This window comes from Gallinula chloropus (genome assembly GCF_964237585.1).
Source record: "Gallinula chloropus genome assembly, chromosome: 31".
NCBI classification, from domain to species: domain Eukaryota; kingdom Metazoa; phylum Chordata; class Aves; order Gruiformes; family Rallidae; genus Gallinula; species Gallinula chloropus.
Genome location: NC_140116.1, coordinates 2,929,279 through 2,951,911, shown reverse-complemented (window position 1 = coordinate 2,951,911; position 22,633 = coordinate 2,929,279). Strand labels below are relative to the sequence as shown.

General features: G+C 53.0%; 1 protein-coding gene across 1 annotated transcript; it reads right to left on the bottom strand.

The window, feature by feature from the left end:
• Positions 1-2,500: 2,500 nt before the first annotated feature.
• LOC311202627 (A-kinase anchor protein 1, mitochondrial-like) lies at positions 2,501-21,973 on the bottom strand (the record flags this gene model as incomplete). The annotated part of the gene is made up of 12 exons (XM_084277217.1): positions 2,501-2,623; positions 5,559-5,896; positions 6,202-6,275; positions 6,997-7,064; positions 7,243-7,393; positions 7,681-7,858; positions 8,260-8,390; positions 8,757-8,883; positions 9,361-9,494; positions 19,320-19,395; positions 20,113-20,246; positions 21,910-21,973. The coding sequence occupies 11 exons, from the start codon at positions 21,971-21,973 to the stop codon at positions 5,792-5,794; spliced, it is 1,242 nt and encodes a 413-aa protein (XP_084133343.1). The 3' UTR covers positions 2,501-2,623; positions 5,559-5,791.
• Between the last annotated feature and the right edge of the window lie 660 nt (positions 21,974-22,633).

Genomic DNA, 22,633 nt, shown 5'->3' with positions numbered 1-22,633 from the left:
ATCACTCTCAATGGGCCCCTAAGTACAACTGGATGTTTACGTACGTTGCGTTTGGCTGCTCCCAAGGCCAGGCTAACCACAAACCTCCCCTTTTCCCAGGCAGAAATACTGATTCTCAGCATCCTTAAAGCTTCGAGAATAAGGCCAGTGCGCTGGGCAGAGGAGCTGCTCCTGGGCAGAGCTGTCTCTCTGCAGTGCTGCTGGGTTGCCATGAGCTCCCTCCATCCCAGGAGCCTGGCCCAGCTCAGCAGGAGAAGACCAGTTCTTCTAGGCTCCCTCCTGGTGCCTCAGGCCTCATGGGGATCATTCTGTGATCCCACCCCATCCCCATCTCCCTCAGCTAGGGAGAAATCCTTCTCTCCAGCAGAGTCCTTTCTCCCGATCAAACCAGAGCTGGGCAGGATAATCATCTTTCCTTGTCTCCGCATGAGGCAGGACCTCCAGGCAGGGACAGGGAGGGGACTCTACCCCTGTGAAAGGAAGGGGTTCAGGCGAGCCACTCCAGGCACCTCATCTTTGCTTTGCAGCCCTGGGGCTGGAAGGGGATGCAGCTCTGGCCTATGGCTTTCACAAACCCACCAGAGATGGGATTCCTCTTTCCCCAGTCCTGGTGGGCACAAAATAGGCACCTTCTTCCTGGGAGCTGCTGGTCCCAGCTCCCATGGGAATTACTGGGGGTGGAGGAGAGTTGCCAAGATCCCCTTCTCCATGAGTGTGGATTTCATGTGATGGAAACTGTGTGTCACCTCCATTCATCCGTACCCAAAACTGAAGACCAGGAATGACTCCTTGGGATCCCATGGAATTCAAATAAAGGTTCCTCCAAGGCGGTAAGGAATGGCCCTTCTTCATCTGGCAAGAGACAGCAGCTGGAAAGGAAAAGGCCCAACCCTCCAACCCCCCACCCCCACCCCGGGAATCAGACCAAAGGGAGACTTGTCACCGGTAAAGGATTTATTGCTCTGTGCTCCCCAGCACTACAGACGGGATCAGGACTGTGCACATCCAGGGAAGCTCAAGGACTTTGTTTAGATTTACCTGTCTGGAAGAGGAATGCATTATTTTTTTTTCTGGTCTTACTAGGTGACTAAAATCACACAAGAAACCTGACCTACTCACATGGGAAAGAGATCAGTCAGCCACTAATTAGCAGAAAGAGACTGCATTCCCATTATTGGTCACTCTATCTGCCCATTTCTCCCAATTTTTTTTTTATGTGAAGTGGTTGGTAGTGCAAAACCTAAGGAGACATTCTATATGGCTTTTCAAAATGATATAGATATTTTGTTCCCTAACTTTTGCCTTTTGACAGGGTCTGAATAGCCCTTCAAACCCTCATTATTTCTTCTAAAAGGAAACTGATCTCCAGGCTTAAAGGTATCCATCAGCTCCTTCAGTGCAATTAGCCCTTGATAGGATTGACACTGTCATAGGAATGATAGCTGCTTGATTCCCCCTTTAATCAATTTAATGGGAGAGAATAATGAGGTTTTGTGGTGAGGGGAGCGTCCTTTTCCTGTGGATGACTGCCCTGTGCTATTTTGCTGCCCCTTGGGCAGAGGGCCTGCCCCCCAGGTCCCCTCCTCGTCAATCCCCATCCCTGGAGTTTTATGTATAGGCCTGGCCCGAGGAGTCTGCTTGGGATGGCTTTTGGGGAGGCACAGGAGCCCACTGACACTGGTTACCCGTATAGGCTTCACAAAAGGCAAGTGGGAGCAGAAGCTGCAGTCTCCTCCTCACTGAGGAAACCAGCTCCAATGCCGGGATGCCCGCACTGGGAAGTGATCTGCAGCAAAAAAGGGCCAGCAAAGAGCCCTCTTTGGGGCTTCTTGAGGCCCAGAGAAGCTGCAGGACTGTTCCAGGAGCCAGCCGCTTGCTGGCGGCCTGCTGAGGTGGCACGGGGTGAGCCAGCATCACCTGCGGCTGATCCTAACGAGGGTCCAAGGCCCCACAGGCCCCTCGACTCGACCCCTCTGCACCCCCACCCTCAGGGAGGCTTCTCAGACCCCTGTGCACTGAGCTAGACCCAGCAAAGGGGGCAGAGTGAGGCACCTGGGCCTGGCACCCCGGTCTGAGCAGTCGGTCCTACGGGCTTGGCCATTCATGGCTGCAAACTGGGCAAAGCTGTCACCAGAAGGAATGTGGCCGCCCAGAAATCAGAGGTGCCGTGCAGACGTGGTTGTCCAGGCCTTGGGCTGCCAAGAGTGCCAGAGCCCGGCACTTGTCATGGAGGGGGAGAGAGGCACAACGGCCGTGTTACTGATAAGGGCAACAGAGACACCAGGGCCGTGTGTGGTGCTGTCAGGAGGCAACTGTCGTGATGATGCTTGTGACCAAATAAAATCCTGGAATCCTAGACTACACTGAGTGGGAAGGGACCCTTAGGGATCATGGAGCCCAACTCCTGACTGCTCACAGGGCAAGCCAAGCTTTCCCCTAGCATATTTCAAAAACATTTCCATCAGAAACATTTCTGGTGGTGAGAACGAATAAGGCCTGTTGAGCTTTTACATTTTTATTACAATCAACACTGGAAAGAGCCCCTCTACGTCTAATGTTCTTCCACCTTGCCCATCGCAGCTTCTCTGCCAGCGAGTGCCTGAAGGGTGACAGTGTCACTTCGCTTCAGGATGGGGAGCAGGGGCAGGAGCAATGGGAGAGAAAGGCAGAGACAGAAAAAAAAATAAATATTAAAGCACCTACTCACATCCCACCCTCTTTTTCCCAGGATCCACGTCACTCTCTCATTTTCTCCTTCCTCCGATTCAGCAGCACAGAGGGACAGGGAATGGGCATTGGGGTCAGTTCATCACACATTGTCTCGGCCGCTCCTTCCTCCTCAGAAGGAGGACTCCTCACAGTCTCCCCTTGCTCCAGTTTTGGGTCCCACCCATGGGAGACGGTCATCCATGAACCTTCCCACATGAGCCCTTCCCACATAGCTTCTGATCATCACCAGCTTTTCCAGTGTGGGTCACCTGAATGGGGTGCCGTCCTTCAGCAACAGACTGTGCCAGCATGGGGCCTCCACAGCCCTGCCAGCAAACCTGCTGCAGCACAGGCTTCCTAGGAGGTCACAGCCTCCTTCAGTGTCTGCATCTGCTCAGGCGTGGGGACCTCTACACTCTGTGAGTAGAATCACTGTTCTACATCATCCAGCATGGGCTGCGGGGGAACAGCCTCAGTCACCATGGTCTTCTCCACGGGCTGTGGGTGAAACTCAGCTACAGGGCTTGGAGGACCTTCTTCACTGACCTTGTATTCTGCAAAGTTCCTTACACTTTCTCGCTCCATTCTCTGGCAGAAAAAAAGCTGATGCTAATTTTTATTTTTCCACTTAAAAATATTGTCACAGAATCACAGAATCACAGAATTATCAAGGTTGGAAAAGACCTAAAAGATCATCTAGTCCAACCATTCACCTATTACTACTAGCTCCCACTAAACCATGTCCCTCAATACAACATCTAGTCTTTCCTTGAACACCCCCAGGGTCGGTGACTCCACCACCTCCCTGGGCAGTGCATTCCAGTGCCTGACTACCCTTTCAGAGAAGTAGTGCTTCCTAATGTCCAGCCTGAATCTCCCCTGGCGCAGCTTGATACCATTCCCTCTAGTTCTGTCGCTGTCTACACGGGAGAAGAGGCCGACCCCCAGCTCACTACAACTTCCCTTCAGGAAGATATAGAGAGCTATAAGGTCTCCCCTGAGCCTCCTCTTCTCCAGGCTGAACAATCCCAGCTCCCTCAGCCACTCCTCGTAAGGCCTGTGTTCCAGACCCCTCACCAGCTTAGTAGCCCTCCTCTGAACGCGTTCCAGGGCCTCAATGTCTTTCCTGTAGTGAGGGGCCCAAAACTGAACACAGTACTCGAGATGCGGCCTCGCAAGTGCTGAGTACAGGGAGACTATCACCTCCCTGTTCCTACTAGTAACACTATTTTTGATGCAAGCCAGGATGCCGTTGGCCTTCTTGGCCACCCGCGCACACTGTCGGCTCATGTTCAGCCGGGCATCAATCAGTACCCCCAGGTCCATTTCCTCCACACAGTCCTCCAGCCACTCCGCCCCAAGCCTATAGCGCTGCCTGGGGTTGTTGTGGCCAAAGTGCAGGACTCGGCATTTGCTCTTGTTGAACCTCATGCCATTGGCTTCAGCCCAGCTCTCCAGCCTGTCCAGATCCCTCTGTGGGGCCTCGCTACCCCCAGGCAGATCCACACTCCCAGCCAATTTAGTGTCATCTGCAAACTTACTGAGGGTGCACTCAATGCCCTCATCTAGGTCATCAATAAAGATATTGAAGAGGACAGGCCCCAGCACCGACCCCTGGGGAACACCACTCGTGACCGGTCACCAGCTGGATTTAACTCCATTTACTACCACTCTCTGAGCCCGGCCCTCCAGCCAGCTCCTTGTCACAGAGCTGCTCTTCACAATGCTCTGCTCCACACTGCCAATCCATTTTCAGTGTCCCTCTGCCAAGGCAATGCTGCTGACCAGTTCTTCTGTGACATCCCCCAGATCCTCAAGCTCTCTTGCTCACGGCCCTATCTCAGTGAAACTGTGGTCAGAGATTGTTTAGGTTTTGGGTGGTTTGTGTTCATCATGGTGTCCTGTGTTCAGATCTTCAGGTCGGTGCTGAGGATCCCCTCGGAGTAGGGATGGCACAAAGCCTTTTCCACATGCCTCCCTTACCTGGAGGTGGTCTCCCTGTTTGTTAGCACTGCCACGTTTGCCTACCTGAAGCCCCCCTCAATCTCCTTTCTATTTACAGATTCACAGCTGTTGCAGTTTTGTGTAGCTGTGCTGCTGAGATGGCTCCTGCAAGCAGCAGCCAGAAGCTCTCTGCAGGACTTAGAGAGGAAACATCGGCCAATTCAAGGCCAGAGCTGCTGCTGACCAGGGCTGAGCCAGTCGGTGATGGTCACAGCACCTCTGGGAATCACAGTGAGGAGAAAAACCCCACAGGCAGGTGGATTTTTCCACCAGAGAAGGGAGTGAGAAGATGTAAGAAGCCAGGGAGGAAGGAGGGAGGGGGAAGGAGAATGAGGCCCTCCAGGTGCCGGAGAGAGAGATTCCCCTGCAGCCTGTGGAGAAGACCATGGTGGAGTGGGTGTCCCCTCACAGCCCATGGATAAGGATGGGGAGCAGAGACCATCTATGGCCTGTGGAGAGGTTGATCCACGCATAGGCAGGTTTGCTGGGGGACTTGTGACTCTGTGGGGGACCAGGCTGGAGCAGTCTGGGCCCGAAGGTCAGCACCCATGGAAAGGAGTCCTACTGAGAGGCCTGTGGTGAGGAGATGACTCCCCAGCAGAGAGGACTCATGCTGGAGAAGTTGGAGGACTGTCCCCTGTGGGTGGGACACCACAGTGCCGCAGGTGAAGAGGGTGGATGTGTGGAATGCCCCCCCAGCTAAGAAGGAACTCAGGAGGAACAGACTGAAAACCCCCATTCCCTGCCCCACCCCACACCATGTTAGGGGGGGAAGGAGGGAATAAGGTTGTGAAAGTACTTTAGGCTGCTAAGAAGAGAGGGGTGAGGGGAAGGTGCTTTAAGACCTGGCTGTGCTTCTCATTATCTTGACTCTGGTTCACTGGGTGTGTAGTTGTAGTAGTAATAAATCACTTTTATTCTGTGCTGAGTCTGTTTTGCTGAGCCAGTCCTCTTTCTACTAGAGCTCTGTTCACTGACAGCATCTAAAGGGGGGGAAAAGAAGTAGAAAGGTGAACAGGCCACTGGGAAGAACCATCAGCCAGTTGCTATGCCACCCTCTGCATCACCATCGTCAACTCTAACAGTGTCGAATAAACAGGCATGTGGCCAGACGCACCTCATCTCCCATCGAGTTCCAGAGCTCTACCAGTGGCAGACCTGTTGCACTGTCATAATTTGTGACCTGGAAAAGACAGACCGACATCAGCGTGCAGACAGACACCAGTCCTGGTCGCAAGCCTGAGCGATTCTCAGCAGTGCCCTGCCCTGAGCCACAGAGTTGGCACGGCCAGCGTCAGCCACAGCGCTGCCGATGCTGCACCAGGAAGGTCTCAGCACCAAGGTTTCTCCAACAGAGCCCTGCCCAGCAGCCGGGCGTCCAAGCTGGGCCTTTGTTCTGGCCTGGAGCACACACAGGATGCTGGGGGAGAGGGGACAACAGCAGCACTCAAAGCAGCAGCAAGGCTTTCCCAGACAGCTCCCACTGACCTGCGCCAGCAGGACTGCGCCTCTGGTCATCTCCACAACAGCAGCGTCTGCTTGGGATGAGAAGTGGTCCTCGTCTGTGGAGAGAGCAGAGCAGGAGACAGCAGATGAGATGGGGCCAGGCTTCACAGGCCAGGAGGGACTATGCAACCAACCCTGCCTGACCTCCGACTGCAGCCCAGCCAGAAAACCCTCCCCTGCCACCGCTCGAGGCATTTGCTGGACCCAGCCTATCGAGCTGGAGGTCACACAAGTATTATCCCTGCTGTGCTGCCGAAGGGAAAGGACCGAGCGCTTTCTAAAGCCACCTTCATGTGAACACCAGCAGCGGGTGAATTGGGAGGCTTGAAAGGCAGAAGAGCAGACTTTTCATCTGCCATTGCTGTTTTGACTCTGACTAGTAGGAAAATCTCAGGTGTTTGTCTAGCAGATTAAAAGCTAAGTTTGCCTTGGGAACTCCTGCGGGACAGAAGGTGGCAGAGTAGCTCCAGCTACTTCACCTATACCCTGCCCATCCTGCCAACCTGCTCCTCAGTAAAGTCATTCCTTCTCTCCTCCCTCCACACAGGAGAAAGCCTGGCCCTTCCCCATCTCTCCCCTGGAGCCTGACAGGTTGTGCCACACTCGCTCGCACATTTGGAAGAAAATATGTTTCTCCAGCCCTCACTCCAGTCCCTCCAGAGGCTGCGCTCGCCAGGGGAGGGAGAAGGCTGAGACAGAATCATGGCTGGTACACAGCTGGCACCCAGGGAAACCTGCCGGAGCACCACCCAGGGTACGTCTCGAGAGCTCCGTTACCTGCCAGAGGGACCACGTTATCCAGTAAAACTTCTGCTGCTTGGAAAGGCAGCGATAAGAAGTCAGACCTGAAAGAAAAGGGAACAAACCCAAAGAAGTTGGATTTAAGTTTCTCCTGTGTCCTTGAAGGTTACAGCAATTAATCAATTGCTTTAGCAGGAATTCAGTTTAAAAGTAACGACCCTCCAAAGACCCCAGACCACGCTCCCAGCAATCCAAGCGGTGGCAGCAGCAGGAGCTACAGACCTGATCTTCCTGAGCTGGTGGATCTTCACTCTCTCATAGCCTCCATAGTCCACGTAGCGGAGCTCCACTTCACCTGTCTCCTCAAAGTACCTATTGACTTGAGCCCGTAACCACACCCCATCCAGAGCCGGAGCCGCGCAGATCGTGCCAACTGCAAAGCACAAGAGCTCAGGGTGAGTGGATGCCCAGAAACGAGCCCTTCGGGTGGATCAGCCACGCTGCGCAGCGACCTCCTGAGAACCAACAACATTCTTTCTGCTGCTCCCATCTCCCTTCCACACCCCTGCCCCTCCATCAGACCCGCCTGCAGCTGCGACTCAGCAGAGCTGCCTTGGACTCTCAAGTCTGTCTGCCACCACCATGCTCAGGGGCATCAGGCTTTTGCACGACCCTACAAGTTTCTCAAGTGAACAGCGTCTCAGCAATTGAGTTACTTGCCTTCTACTGGAGTTGGCAGAGTGGGAATATCCGGTTGGGAGTAGCAGACATTCATGTGCTGGCCAAGTCTACGCAGGACACAGAAAGTGGGGTGTGTATGCTGCTGTAAAAACATGTGGCCAGCATTGACTTGGTTTGACACCACCACTTCTACAGCAGTTCCCTCTGGGAGGCACAGCTGTCACGTGGAAGAAAGAAAATCTTGTTAGAGTTCACTGCAACACAAGCTTCATTCACAGCCACTCCATGGTCCACCAGCGTGGCCTGAGGCTGACAGCCATGGGTGCAAAATCCCTGCCACTCCAGCATTTGACTTCCAAAGGCTGCTCTGGATCAGGAGCATAAAGTTACTCCATGCTGCTCTCAAGGACATCAGACTTGGGGCAAGGCCACCTTCCAACAGGAAGATCAGTCTGACCCGTTACAGTGACACAAGCCAGGCAAGAGAGAGCTACACAAAACCAGCCTGGCTGTGAGGGCCTCTGTGAACCAGCCACCTGCATTGAGCATTCTGCGACAGCGGTGACCAACAGCAGCCTTTGCCCCCGACATCAGCGCAGCCAGAGAGCTGGGACTTACCCAGCAAGTCGTCGGGAGAAAACGAGGCGTTGGTGGTGTTGGTGGAGGTGGAGTGTGGACGTTGGTGAGGCGCAGACTTCTGAACTTCTGGCCGATCAGGCTCAGTGCTTTTTCTACTTGCTGAGGGAAGCCTGGAAGATAAACGTCCCGTAGAAAGTCTGTGGCACAGCTATGCTGAGGACACCCCCCACCCCGTGAAGAAACAGAGCTGCCAAAAGTTGTCTGCACCACATCAACAGCTTCAGGTTCCACAGACCGGCCGTGTAGGTGGCTGTCAGACCAACGTGAGACACTCAAGACCACCAGGCCCCAATCGCACCGCTTTAGCTTCCAGGATGAACCCAGTTCACTGGCAGGTAGTTTTCACCCACAATTAATGTAACATCCTTCACAGGCAAGGCTTGCATTTGCAGATACGTGCTGTTTAATTCCTTGCCCATCTCATTCTGGCCCCCGAGCTACATATTGGACCACAAACACAGAGACGTTTCGCTTACCTTCAATGTGACAGACTTGAGAGTCATGCAGATGAGGTGGTGAGGAGACATAAATTTTGGCCCCAGATGTTTGCTTTAGGAAGTTCATGAATCTTCCTTGTTTGCCAATCAAGCGGCCAACTAAACCCTTTGCGAAAGAGAGGAAAGCAGCAGTCAAGAGAAGGAATGGAGGTCAAACCACACTCCCTGCTGGGGCTTATTTCACCCATGTGCCCAGTTCCTGTAGCGCAGGGCCAGGCAGGATAAGTAAAGGCCATGCTGGACCAGTGCAGAGCTGGTCTGGGATAAGTCAGGCTAGATACAGGCCAGTAAATACCGCTCATTTTCATAGATTCATCTTCACATCTTGGAGAACAACATGGATGGAAGATAACAGGGAACAATGAGCCAGTGATACCCTGAACACAGCCCTGAGACGCCTCATGCTTACAGCTGGGACTGGCTCTTCACCCCTGTTGAGTCTAACGCTATGCAAAACACTTCAGTCCTTGTTATTTGCTGTTGATCTCCCTGGGATGGCTCTGAGCCAGCACCAGCCTGGAAGAAGCAGGAGATGGGTAGGGAGCGCAGGGCAGGATGTGCGAGAAGGCCAGCGGCTGCTTACCCTTGGGACCTCTATTTCCCAGCTGACCAGGTCAGGCTCGGTGGAGGTTTCTTCAGGCCTTGACTTCTGGCCTGTCACCATCTTCCCCATGGCACAGCCACTGCCCACAGAGTCCATGGTTTTGACATCCAAGTCTACGAGACATGCACACGTGTCAGAGTTCAGACAGCCCTCCTGAGCCAGCTACCAGACACCTGGCCAGGAAAATGCAGCGTTTCACAGAGCTTCTCCTCTGCACTCAGCCAGGAGGCTCCTGTACTGGGGTCTGGGGTATTTCAGAGAGGGGAAAGTCCTGCTGCACGTCACCTACCCAAAGTTTCCTTTTAGACCTGAAGAAAAGGCTGCACAGCTCTAGGAATGCAGCAGAGGCCTGAGTTCAGCAGGACTCCTTCCAAACAGTGCCACGGTGCACAAAGTCAAGCCAAGACACAAAGTCAAAGCTACCAGCGTGAGGAGAGCCACGCTAACAGAGCTGCTGCAGAGAGGGACTCTGCAGTTCCCCATGGCTTCATCAGGGCTCTTCACAGGGAATTCAGCACGTGGGGGGCCATGCCAGCTCTTCACACGGAACTGACAGGGTTCAGGGCACTTGGTCTGCAACTGACTGACTCAACCACAGCTCCTCAGAGCACAACTCTGCCTCGCCCAGCAGCACCTCAGAAACCTGCTGCCATCCAGCTTCCATTCAGCAGCAGCCCATAAAGACAGAAGGACCCCGTGCTTACTGGAGGCTGCCTCAACAGAAGCAGAAACCATTCGCATGAGCAGGTCTCAAACCAGCGGGGTGTTCAGCACCCAGACACGGCCCATTTCACTGCGCCACTCAAGCACATACTTCATTTTGGACAGCAAACTCCGTGCTGAAAGGGGACCAGCCCATTCACCCCTTTGCAGCAGACCCTGAAATTCACCCAGCTAACACCGGAGCCAACAGCGATGGGAATTCCGAGAGCAAATGCAAACCCACCCGTACAAGGGCTGAATCTTCTGCTACTGAGGAAGTTAAACATGGAGAGGATAGATATGGACATGTTCTGAAGCAGAAGGGGTACAGCACATAAAACTCTTGGTCCCCATGTATTTGTAGGAGGATTTTGAAATCCCTTACCTCCTGAGGGACCTTCACCCATCCCTGCTGCCCTGCTACCGCCACGATGCAAGGCCAGTTCATCCTCTTTCTGCAGGCCTTCACTGTGGGGCATGATGCTGCCTTCAGGCAGAGCCAGGGCAGGAGGTTTTTCTGTTGGTGCTGAGCTCTGCTCAGCAGGCACATCTTGGCTTTCAGGTGCCTTCAGCAAGTCCAGCTGCTGGCCTGATGCATCAGACCAGGACATCTTCTCCAACGGGGCCTCCGCACTCGTCCCACCTTCAGATGCAGGTGCACAGCCAGAGGAAGCAACGCTTGCCAACTCCAGGGGCAGGGAGGCCGAGGTTTCATCCCCTGGGCACTGCTCTTCCTTGGAGGCTGCCTCTCTGGCCTCAGTGATCGCTGCTGGCGCTTCTTTCTGCTGCTCTTCAGCAGCTCTTTCTTCCTGACTAGAGCTGGCAGACTTCTTCCTTTGGCAGTACAGCCACCAGCAGCCAGCAAGTGCCACCACTCCAGGTATGGCACACAGCAGGACTCTCTGGAAGCGCCCAGCCATTTTACACAGCCTCAGGGATTACAGCTGGGAGGAGAAACAAGAAAGCACCTTACAGTCATCACTGGCAAAGTAACACAAAGGCTGAAGCTACATAAATGCCTGAAGGTGTTTCTGTGAGCACCAACAGGGTTGTTTTCCAGCCGCTCCTTAAATTCACGTCCCTACCAGAGAGCACACAACACGTTCCTACCTAAGACTGGGGATATATGGACATTTTGCACCAAGACTTCTGGATTTCACCTTATTTCACCTTTATACTTCAAACAATTTCACCAGGCAGAATCAAGGCAGACCAGAGAGCCCTGGGGGTGTGACTGGAAAACACTGGTGCCCAAGTTGGCTTTTCCTCCTTCTACTGAACGGGCTGGGAAATCTCACGCCTCTCAACTCCTGGCTACGCAGCTGGGACTAAGGCCAGGGGTTTGGACTGGACAACAAGGGGATGTTCTTTGGTGACTCCAACCTGTTGGAGAGGGACAGGATCCACCCGTCTGAAAGGGGCCCTCAGGAACCCCAGACCCAGGAGGTAGGATAAAGTCTGGAGAAAGGGCAGACTGAGTAAATACCAGCTTTACCATCTCTACTGTCACCCGACTGAGCCATCAAAGAGAAGATTTAAGAAATGAAGAAGAGAAGAAAAGGAAATTCCTCCCAGGCTTCCCAGGGAGGCTGGGGAGTCTCCTTCTCTGGAGGGTTTCAAAACCTACCTGGATGCTGTCGTGTGTGACCTGCTCGAGGTGATCTCCCCCGACAAGACTGGAGGTGATCTCCACAGACAAGACTGGATGTGATCCCCCCAGACAAGACTGGAGGTGATCTCCCCTGACAAGACAAGAGGTGATCTCCCCAGACAAGACTGGAGGTGATCTCCCCAGACAAGACTGGAGGTGATCCCCCCCGACAAGACTGGAGGTGATCCCCCCAGACAAGACTGGAGGTGATCTCCCCTTACAAGACAAGAGGTGATCTCCCCAGACAAGACTGGAGGTGATCTCCACGGACAAGACTTGAGGTGATCTCCCCAGACAAGACTGGAGGTGATCCCCCACAACAAGACTAGAGGTGATCTCTCCTGAAAAGACAAGAGGTGATCTCCCCAGACAAGACTAGAAGTGCTTCCGCTCTGGGAAGTGACCTCCCAACTAATGCCCCTCTGACAGAGGTGTCACTGGTTGGTCACCAGAGGTCCCTGGCAACCGTTGCTATTCTAGACCTCTGTTGGGTGTTTGCTTGGCAACAGTTGGTTGCCTTGAGACAGGGGGGCAGCAGGTGAAAACCAGGATGTACGTCTTGCAGGTGGGGACAAAGCCAGGAGATTCAAGATCCTGTCAAACTTGAGATTTATTAGTCCATCTGCAGCAGATACAGGACTGATTTTTTAATTACTATTTTTTAAGAGAATAGGCATAGCAGGAAAGTCCTAGTAATAAAAGAAGCGAGAATGAATGCAACCTGAAGTATCTCTGTTCATCATACTCACAGGACCCGTGCTCTTTAAACAAGGTCACACAACCCTGGACTCACACCCATATTTCTCCCATTTCTCCAGCTCCTTCATGGCCTCTGCTGGGCAGCCCCGTCCCTGCCCCCAGCACAGCTCCTCTCCTCTTTCTAGCTTTAGCCTTACCAAACACTGGGATGTCTGACCTGATACTCCCAGGAGATTTGAAGGGAGTGCTGTAACTGCTTTCCAGACTGGGAGGGAATCCGTTCTTGATGCTTTCAGTTACCTCTGCTGTGTCCCGTGTTTGTTCTGGCATTTCTGGCTGTGGCATGTTTTTCCAGTAGATCAGTCATGGTGGGGGAAAGCCTATCGAAGGGCTGACCTCATCAAAACATGCAATGGCCACAATGAGTGTTGGGTTTTCAGCAACATCAGGGCAGGTGAGAGGGAGTTCTCCTGATGGGCGTTCAAAGCGCGTGCGAGAATCACGTGGGGGTGGGGGAATCCCCATTTGGAGCCCTGGTACTTTTCTGTCCTGCCTGTTGCACGTTCTGCTCCTAAAGCTGTGAAGCTGAAAGGGTTTGCTGGTCTCTTAGAATCAGGAATTACAAGAATCACAAGAATCACCAGGTTGGAAGAGACCTTTGAAGATCATTGAGTCCAACGGTTCCCATCCTGTGCTAAACCAGATCCCTGAGCACCTCATCTACCCTTTTTTTGAAGACATCCAGGGATGGTGACTCAACCCCCTCCCTGGGCAGCCTGTTCCAGCCCTGCAACTCTTTCAGTAACAAATTTTTTTCCAATATCCAATCTAACCCTGTCCTGGCACAGCTTCATGCCATTTCCCCTTGTTCTATCTTCTGTCCCCTGGCTGAAGAGACCATCACCCACCTCTCTACAACCTCCCTTCAGGTAGTTGTAGGTGGTGATAAGGTCTCCCCTCAGCCTCCTCTTCTCCAGGCTAAACATCCCCAGCTCCCTCAGCCATTCCTCATAGGATTTGCCCTCCAGCCCCTTCCCCAGCCTGGTTGCTCAACTAGAAGGGCCTAAACGTGTCCTTTCAACGGGATATTTCTGATGCTTTTATTGGAATGTGCTTCTGTTAACTGCTCAAGACCTGAAAAGTCATCTGCCGTTCTCCGGGCTGTGATTTGGCAAGGGGTATCAGGAGTGTAATTTCCACAGTCCCTCTATTCCTTCCCATTCCCCAGCCTGGGCTGGCTGTCAGTGTTGGGACTCCCTCCCTCCCTGTGGATGTGAAATCATTCTGACTCTGTCAGCTCACGCTTTAAGACCCATCACTGTCATCTGGGTGATTATAAAGCTTAGGGATCTTTCTTACAGAAGCTCATTTGGATTGTTTTTGAAACTATGGGCTTTCACCGAAGATGCAAGCAGGATACTTCAGTGGGCTTGTCTTTGACAGGAAATCCTGGTGCCCAAGGGCTGCCAGTTTGGTCAGGGGGAGCCCGAGGGTGCGACTTCAAGTCACCCAGTGACAGCAGTGATCCCACTTGAACAACCTTGGCTTTGAGCCACAGCAGCGTCTCTCAGATTGATGATGCAGTGGTAAGAAATGCTTTTTTCATTCGTGGAGATAAAGGATGGCTGGTCTTCCATGATGCATTTTTGTAACGTCAGTTCCCATCACGGGCTTGCCCAGCCTCAGGCCGTCCTTGTTCCAAAGCCCATTTGCTTGCAGTAAGCACACTGACCTTTCAGGAGGGGGTGATTTCCCCTAGGTGGGGGACAGTCCTGGTTTCACGCCAGGATAAGAGTCAAGTTTCTTTCTAGCAGCAGGTGGAATGCCCCTCCCTGTGCTGAGATGGGGGGAGGAAGGGAGTAAATTTACGATTAAAGTCAAGTCTGCAAAGAAGGGAGGGATGGGGGGAAGGTTCTTTAAGATCTGGAGGAGGAAAGCAGCTTGTGAGGAATTGCCAGAAGCCCACTCCCCAGTCCCTGCACTTCCCCGTGCCATGTTGGCAGGGGTAAGGGGGGAGAAGGGAGTAAAATCATGATGATGTTTAAGTCTGCTGAGAAGGTGAGAGGTGGGGGGAAGGTGCTTTAAGACCAGGCTGTGCCTCTCATCACCTGACTCTGGTTCCCTGGGTGTGTAGCTGTAGTGTAATAAATTAGTTTTCTTTCTTTTATTCTGTGCTGAGTCTGTTTTGCCCATTGCACTAATTGGACAGTGATCCCTCTGTCCTTATCTCCACTCCTAAGCCTCCCAATATATATTTTCTCCCGTTTGACTGAAGAGGGGAGTGAGAGAGTGGCTTTGGTGGGCATTTGGGCTCTAGCCAGGGCCAAACCAGCACAGAAAGTTGAATGCTGGAGCTGTGTATAAATGTGAGTGAATGAGATGTGCATGAAGCCAGTGTGGAGCTTTGATCAAAGGTTCTGTTATCCCCTGAGGGGTGCAGATGGAGAGAAGCAAAGCATAAAAAAAAGCCCCACAACCCAACCCCCCTGTGGGTGCCTGGGTAAAGGTAAGAAGTGAAAAGGGGGTTATAAAAAAAGCATTTTTCAAAAAAAGGAAAAAAGGAAAAGAAAAAACCCACCAACAAAAACCCCATCCAAAAACGATTGTTGAAATATTGTTTATGTGTTTGATGTGGAATATAATTGGGCATCACTCAGGAGTTAAGGTCAGCCACCCATTATGAGAAAGGGCAAAACCAGTGAGGATTAACAATAGGATTAAACAATGCCCTGTTAAACCTGAGGCAAAACAGGGAATTAAAAGGTTGATCAACAAATTTTTGGAAGATAAGATTTTAGAAGGGTATGAATCAAGTTCTAACACACCCATTGTACCAGTGTGAAAGCCAAGTGGTGGGTATAGATTGGTACAGGATCTAAGAGCAGCTGGACCTTGCACCCAGTAGTGACAAATCCTCACACAGTGTTGACTGCCCTGAAGGAACATTATCAGTGGTTTACAGTGCTTGATTGAAAAGATGCTTTTTTGCATAAACCTGGAAAAAGAGTCATAAATGATTTGCTTTTGAGGGGGAGGGTCCACACACAGGGCACAAGGTACAGCTGACCTGGACACGGCTGCCCCAAGGGTTTCAAAACAGCCTGACCAACTTTGGCAGCCAATTAGCAAAGGAACTGGAGATCTGAACAAACGAGGAGACAGTGACTCTGCAACCAGAACAGCTGCTCTTGCAACACCTGGATGGTATTCTAACAGCTACCCAAGAGAAGTCAGCCTGGATACAGGGAACCAATGGACTGTTAAACTTTGGGGGACTTCATAGGTACAAGGTATCCAAGAAGAAAGCTCAACCTGCAAGTGAAACTGTAATATATTTGGGCTTGGAGATTTCACAAGGACAACAAATGCTGGGGACAGACCGAAAAGAGGGAATTTGTGGTGTTCCAGAGCCTTGGACTGTACTGAGAGCCTTTCTGGGAGTGGCAGGATGGTGTTGGCTCTGGACCAGGCATTGTGGCCAAACAGCCAAACCACTGTGTGAAGGCCAGGAGTCTCCCCCTTTTATATGTAATAGACACCAACAAAAGGCTTTTTGGAAACTTAAAACCAGCCTTGGTGACAGCACCAGCCTTGGGATTACCGGGCTTAACTAAAGACTTCCACTTCCTTGTCCACGAACGGCAACATCTGGCTATGGGAGTTCTGATCCAGAGAATGGGAAGCTGGGAAAGACCAGTGGGATGCTTTTCCAGGCAACTGGACTTGGTAAGCAAAGGATGAGCCTCTTGCCTACAGGAGGGACAAGAGCCATCACGGGCGGTGTTCAACATATGGTGGTCCCAGTGTTGGAACAAAAGGGGACACACTGGCTATCCCCTAGAAGGAGGATGAAATACCAGGTAGCTCTTACATAACAAGATGATGTAACCTTGAAAAGTCCATGTCCATGGAGCACTATGGAAAGAAGGAGGACTACTGTCCTCCCAGGGCCAAATATTTAGCATCTAAAGGAATTTTTACAGTTCTTGTTGGTTCAAGAACCACTCCAAGCAGCAATCCTACCTCTGTAAAGCACATCAGACTGGAAATACAGAAATAGCAAAAGGAAAGATTCAGAAGGACTCTCAAGAGTCAGGTCATATTGCCTCCCTTAATCATGGGAGAAATATTGCAGATAAGACATAAAGAATGCCACTGGGGTGCAGACACCCTGGTGATGTTCAAGATTGCTGAATCAGAGGCTTGGATCCACTACACCAGAGGGAAGAAGGCAACACCCACTAGCTGGAGAGTGGTTGGAGATCCAGAGACTTTAAAGTTACCTTTGAAACACGATTAACAAATCTGTTTTTCTGTTTGCTCTGCAGTCTGTGAAGGTGGAAACATGAATTAAAGAGAAACTGTTGCCACACCCAGCGCAGGTAACAAGTAGTACTCAGAGACAAACCTGTAACTTGGCAAGCAAAAGCAAGTGAACAAGCTTGGATAAGAAAATAAATGCAAACCAAATATCAATAGCAGGTAAAACTAAAGTATCATTTGATGAAAGAATTTGCAAATTGGCAAAATATATCACAAATGAATTCAGGATGGTTTACACTATGCTCAATTGGAAGAAATCTCCCTTTAAAGGAAATCAAAGTTTGCATTTGGCACAAGTGAAAAGATCCACCAGCATGTGACAATTTGACATTCAGTGAAGCCACAATTTGAGTATGTGAAAGTATTGAGTATAATTATCAATACATTCAAAGGGGGAAATGTTACAGTCACCCTAATAAAATAGCTTCACTTCTAGGTTATTTTGGTTTTAGTGTAGGATTTGATTTTGATTTTAAAGGAGTTAGAGCAGCTGTGAGAATATAAGGAAAAGAAAGAAAACCCCCCCCTCCAAAATGATTGTTGAAATACTGTTTATTGGGTCAACGCCGCTCTGTTCCCAAAGAGCTTCACACCAGAATGGCTTTTTCCCATCAGCCCCCCTTTATACTGGGCAGGATGTAATTGGTATGGAATACTCTCTTTGGCCAGTTTGGGTCACCTGTCCTGGCTTCGCCCCTCCTTTCTCATGAATAGAGAAATAGGAAGAGCTGAGAAAGTCCTTGACTGTCTGACAACAACTAAAACCATCAGGGTGTTATCAGCACTGCTTTCATTTTAACACCCAAACACAGCATTCCATCTGCTGCTACAAAAGAAGTTAACTCCATCCTGACCAAAACCAGGACACTGCTGAACACACCCCTTCTAATACACCCCAGGATGCCATTGCCCTTCTTAGCCAGGAGGGCACATTGCTGGCTCATGCTCATCCTGCAGCATATGAAGGGGGTCAGCTTTCAGAGGAGATTCTCTCCAAACCAACTTTTGCTCAGATACATAGAAAGGTCACTTATCAACACACTGAACTTCTGAGAGAACCGCTTATTAGACATCTGAAAGACGGGAAGTTTCCAAGTCTCGGAAGACACTGGAGAGCTGAGCAGCATCAAAATGACCAAAGAGCAAGCAGGGGTGGAAACCTGCTGAGAAAAGTGAAGTGCATACATGTATCTAGGCTACTGAGAAGACAAAACAACCACCAAAATTCATACTAAATACAGACTGGTCCTAATGTGAGTTCCATGGCCAGTAATATGCCAAAGATGAGCTGCTTAGAAACATCCAGTCCTCAGTTTCCACATGGCATCCTTAAGCTCCTGGTTCCTCATGCTGTAGATGAGGGGGTTCAGTGCTGGTGGAAACACTGAGCAAAGAAATGATGCTAACAGGTCCAGAAATAGGGAGGACATGGGGGGGGGCTTCAGGTGGGAAAAAAGACAGCAGTGCTAAGGAACAAGGAGACCACGGCCAGGTGAGGGAGGCAGGTGGAAAAGGCTTTGTGCTGTCCCTGCTGCGAGGGGATCCTCAGAACGGCCCTGAAGATCTGCACAGAGGACACCACAATGAACACAAAACAGCCAAAACCTAAACAGGTAGTCACCAAAATGAGTCCAGTTTCCCTGAGGTAGGCATCTGAGCAGGAGAGCTTGAGGATCTGGGGGATTTCACAGAAGAACTGGTCAACAGCATTGCCCTTGCAGAGGGGCACTGAAAATGTATTGCACGTGTGCAGCACAGAATAGAGAAACCCACTGCCCCAGGCAGCTGCTGCCATGTGGACACAAGCTCTGCTGCCCAGGAGGGTCCTGTAGTGCAGGGGGTGGCAGATGGCAACGTAGCGGTCATAGGCCATGACAGTGAGAAGAAAGAGCTCTGTTGAGATCAAACATACAAAGAAAAAGAGTTGAGCCACACATCCTGTGTAGGAAATGGCCCTGGTGTCCCAGAAGGAATTGGCCATGGCTTTGGGAACGAACCGTAGTGGAAATGTAGCCAAGGTCAACAATAGAGAGGTTGAGGAGGAAGAAGTACATGGGGGTGTGGAGGCTGTTGTAACAGGCTATGGTGATGATGATGAGGCCATTTCCAAGAAAAGAAACCAGGACACCCCTACGTCTTCACATTCCCTGTGTTCTGTTACTTTAGAACAGCCTTGGATTTTCTCACTGGCAACTGCAGCAAGTTGCACTGGGCACGAGGTATCGCCAGGCTGAACCCCAGACTCAAACCCAACAAGGGTTCTGGGGATCTAACACCTCCAATCAAACCAGTTTCCTTCTGGCCAGCTGGCAGCAGCCGTATCGCAGCTGGAGCTGGCTGCATCCAAGGCAGCTCCGGGACTGAGAGGCCGAGTAAAACGCCCGGCCCTGACCCAGCAGCAGTGCAGGGATGCAGGGAAGAGACTGAGTTCCCACTCCAGCACTGCCAGACGCTACCGCGGGGCGATGCCGCCACAGCCCGTCCGTGAGCCGAGGGGGAGAGTTGCACCACATGCCAGGAAGAGCGCAGGAGAAACAAGCTCATGACTTCACATCAGCCTTACCAGTCTGCACCAGTTCTTCCTCCAGCACAGAACTTCTGGGTCTTTTCACTGCAGGCTCAGCAGGAAGGGCCTGAGTCTGGAACAGAAACAAAGAAAGCACCACCCTGAGTTTAACCTGAACACCAGCCCAAGCCAGCGGAAACTTCCAGAAATGGAGGCAGCTCTGGTCTGACTTGGGGACCGGGATGTGCTGGCTCAGAGTGCAGGAGAAGGATCTTTGCAGGGTCTCTGACCAGCACGCTGCCCTTTGGGTTTGATTGTTAATAGGGGCTCTCTTATGTGCAGTGATTAAACCCCCTCAGGCTTCCTGCCCAGTGCCCCTCGGGCAGCTCCTCAGCATTCCAGAGTTCAGCCCTGACTCTGGCTCGGGGACAGCTGAGCCCCTCAGAAAGGGGTTTTGTACAAACAAAGAGTCAATGGTGCTCTCAGGGACAAATAATAGAGCACGAGGGTTTCTTACTCCTCTCACCCTATGGGGCAGTAAGAAAAACACTGCACCTACCAACCAAACTAAGGGGTCAAGCAGCTCAGGATTTGTTTATACAGAGCCAAAGTCCTATGGGAATCCTCTCCCAGGCCGGTGGACACCAAACCCAGCAGAGAGGGCTTTATCCAGAGGAAGCAGGTGATTGTTCTCACAAGATCATGTGTTTTGGGTGCTCCTTCCTCAGCTCCACGTGCCAGAGCAGAGCAGGCAAACCTGAGCGAGGCAAACCCAGCACACAAGAGGCACCTGCTGCCAAGGGAAAAGAAGAGCCTGAGGCTGCACGGGTTCAGGAAAGTCTCTGCTAACCTCTCCTGCAGACTCTGCTCCTGGAGTGCCATTGCTGAGGGAAGCCTGGCGTTTCCTTGCTGCCCTGGCTGGTACCTTCACCGCAGCAGCAAAAACCTCTTCAGCCTTCTCTTCATACCCAGGGATGGCATCATCTAAACAACAAAGGCAGGCCACGTGAAAGTGTGACTTAAGAGGGGTTAGGATTGCCATTTGCATGGCAGCCCAGCTCCTCGATCCCACCCAAAGCAGTGGGATTCATTCCAAGCTGCACACCCTTCTGCAGTTTCAGAAACCCCTCAGTTTTCCAAGGGATGCCAAACCCCAGAAGAACCAGGGCTGTGAACAACCTTTGTCATGGGCGGCACCTGCTTGTAGCTTTGGAGGTTCCTGCCCATCAGGATGTTCCGCAGGCTGCTGAGGGCTGAGGAAAGAACACACAGAACAGGGATTTAAAACTATGGGTGAGCTTCACACAAGCAAAACTTCCAGAGCTAATTGCTGTAGTTCCCCTTCCAAGCCCCATCAGGATCATCTCAGACACACACACAGCCACCGCAGGGTATCCCCCGCCTCTCCCAGCCACGGCACTGCTAATTATCCCACTACAGTGGGGTAATTCCCTTATCTTAATGCTTCTTCATGTGTTATGCTTGTTCCCAGCACCAAACACATGGCTTTGGCTAACATGGAACAGGGTTTTTTCTACTCTGCACAGGTTAACATCCCCCCCCCCCAAGCCACACACTGCCCTTCAGCGAGGCAATGCCCCTGTGTACAACGCTGAGTTTCTCTCCCCAGGGGTCTCACCACCCACACCCACAGTTTTTCCTCTTTCTACCCTGGGAAAACCTCAAGGGGCAGAAATAACGACCAGCCTGTGGCTGAGAGCTCCGTGCAAGGACTCCCACAGGGGACCTGGGAACACCTTTGCCACCTTACAGCCCGTCCCAGCCAGCGCTGCTGGAAAAACCCTTTGCAGCGGGAGAGCAGCTGGAGCACCTGACGCGGCTTCCCTGGCACCGCTTCGCCCGCCATTCCCAGCGAGGGGTCGCTGAGGGAAACCGGGTCTCCCGCTCCCATCCTGCCAGGACAGCCAGCAGCGCCTGCACAGGCACCTTCCTGCCCTGGCACTGGGAACTACTACTGGTGCAGCCGGTGTCTCTCTCCACAAGACGCTCCTTCGCCTCAGGGACACAGAAGCCACAGGCACGGCATGGCCAACGCTGCCCATAGCAGGGGGCTGGAACAAGATGTATGTCTAAGGTCCCTTCCAACGCCGCCACCACCCACCATCTGTGACAGGGAGCTTGGGGATGCTGGTACCGTTAACACCCGGGAAGGCATCCCCGTGTCTCCACACGCCCTACGCCGGGACTCCCCCCCAGCCGCTGCTCCCCCCCACACTCACACACACAGAGCCCTCTGCTCCTGCCCCACGCACGCTCCCAGGGCCCGTTTCTTTCCCAACTCCCCGCTTCCCAGATGGAAAAGCCACCGGGGGGGAAGGAGGGGGGCGGGTTCGCCAGGGGCCTTCTCGGGGCGGGGGGACCCGCAGCTCCGCTCCCGCCCTGGGCTCGAACGCCGAGGAGAGGTCCCGCAGGCCGCACCCAGGAGGCCGCGGGGCCTCAGGGACGGGGCGAGGCCCTCGGGCGGCCGTACGGCCCGGGGCGGATCGCTCACCTGGGGGGCGGCCTCTGCAGCGGCGGCGCGGCCGGGGACGGTGCGGGGGGCGCGGCGGACGGAGGCGAAGAGGCCGCGGGGGGTCCGCAGCAGCCATCGGCACAGAGGCACCGGCAGCCCGCGGCCGGAACGCACCCGTCCTGCGCCGCGCCCGGCACGGCACGGCCGCTCCCACCAGCGTGCGGGGCAGCCCCGCCATTGGCTCCGACCGCTGCCTGTCTGGGCGGAGCTGGGCCGGGCTGGGCCGTCCCTCCCCGGCTCTGCCCCCCGCTTGCCCGGCCCGGCCCTGCCCGGCCGCCCCTCCCAGGGCTGTGCGGGGCAGCCCCGCCATTGGCTCCTCCCGCCGCCTGTCTGGGGAGGCAGAGCCCGGGCAGGAGAGGGGCGGCTCTCTCCTCTCCTCTCTCTCTACCCGCCCCCCACCGCAGCCTCCGCGGCCCGGGGGACGCAGGTGGGCGGGAGCGGCCGGCGGCCCGGCTCCTGGGCAGGTTCCCCCTCCGGTCTCCTCCCCCCGGCTGGGGGGGGAAAGGGCTCGGTCCCCCCCACTCCTAACCCCAAATCCCAGCCCTGAGAAGTGTCCTGCTTGAAACTCCCCAGGTCTCCCCTCCCTGCATCCCCACACACACATAGCTGGGGGCTACCAGAACCCAAACAGGGGCTACCAGTGCACCATGAATCCCTTGACCTTGATCCCCAAACCCCCCCTTGATAACCGCTTTACCCTGGCCCCCTCCAGGCCCCCTGTACATACCTCAGCAGGGACCACCCAGCCACCAATTTGGCCCCAAACCACTCCTGACACCCCTCCCCAGATCGCTCCATTTCCCCCCTCCATGTTTCTCAATCTCCCTCCCTCAGTGGG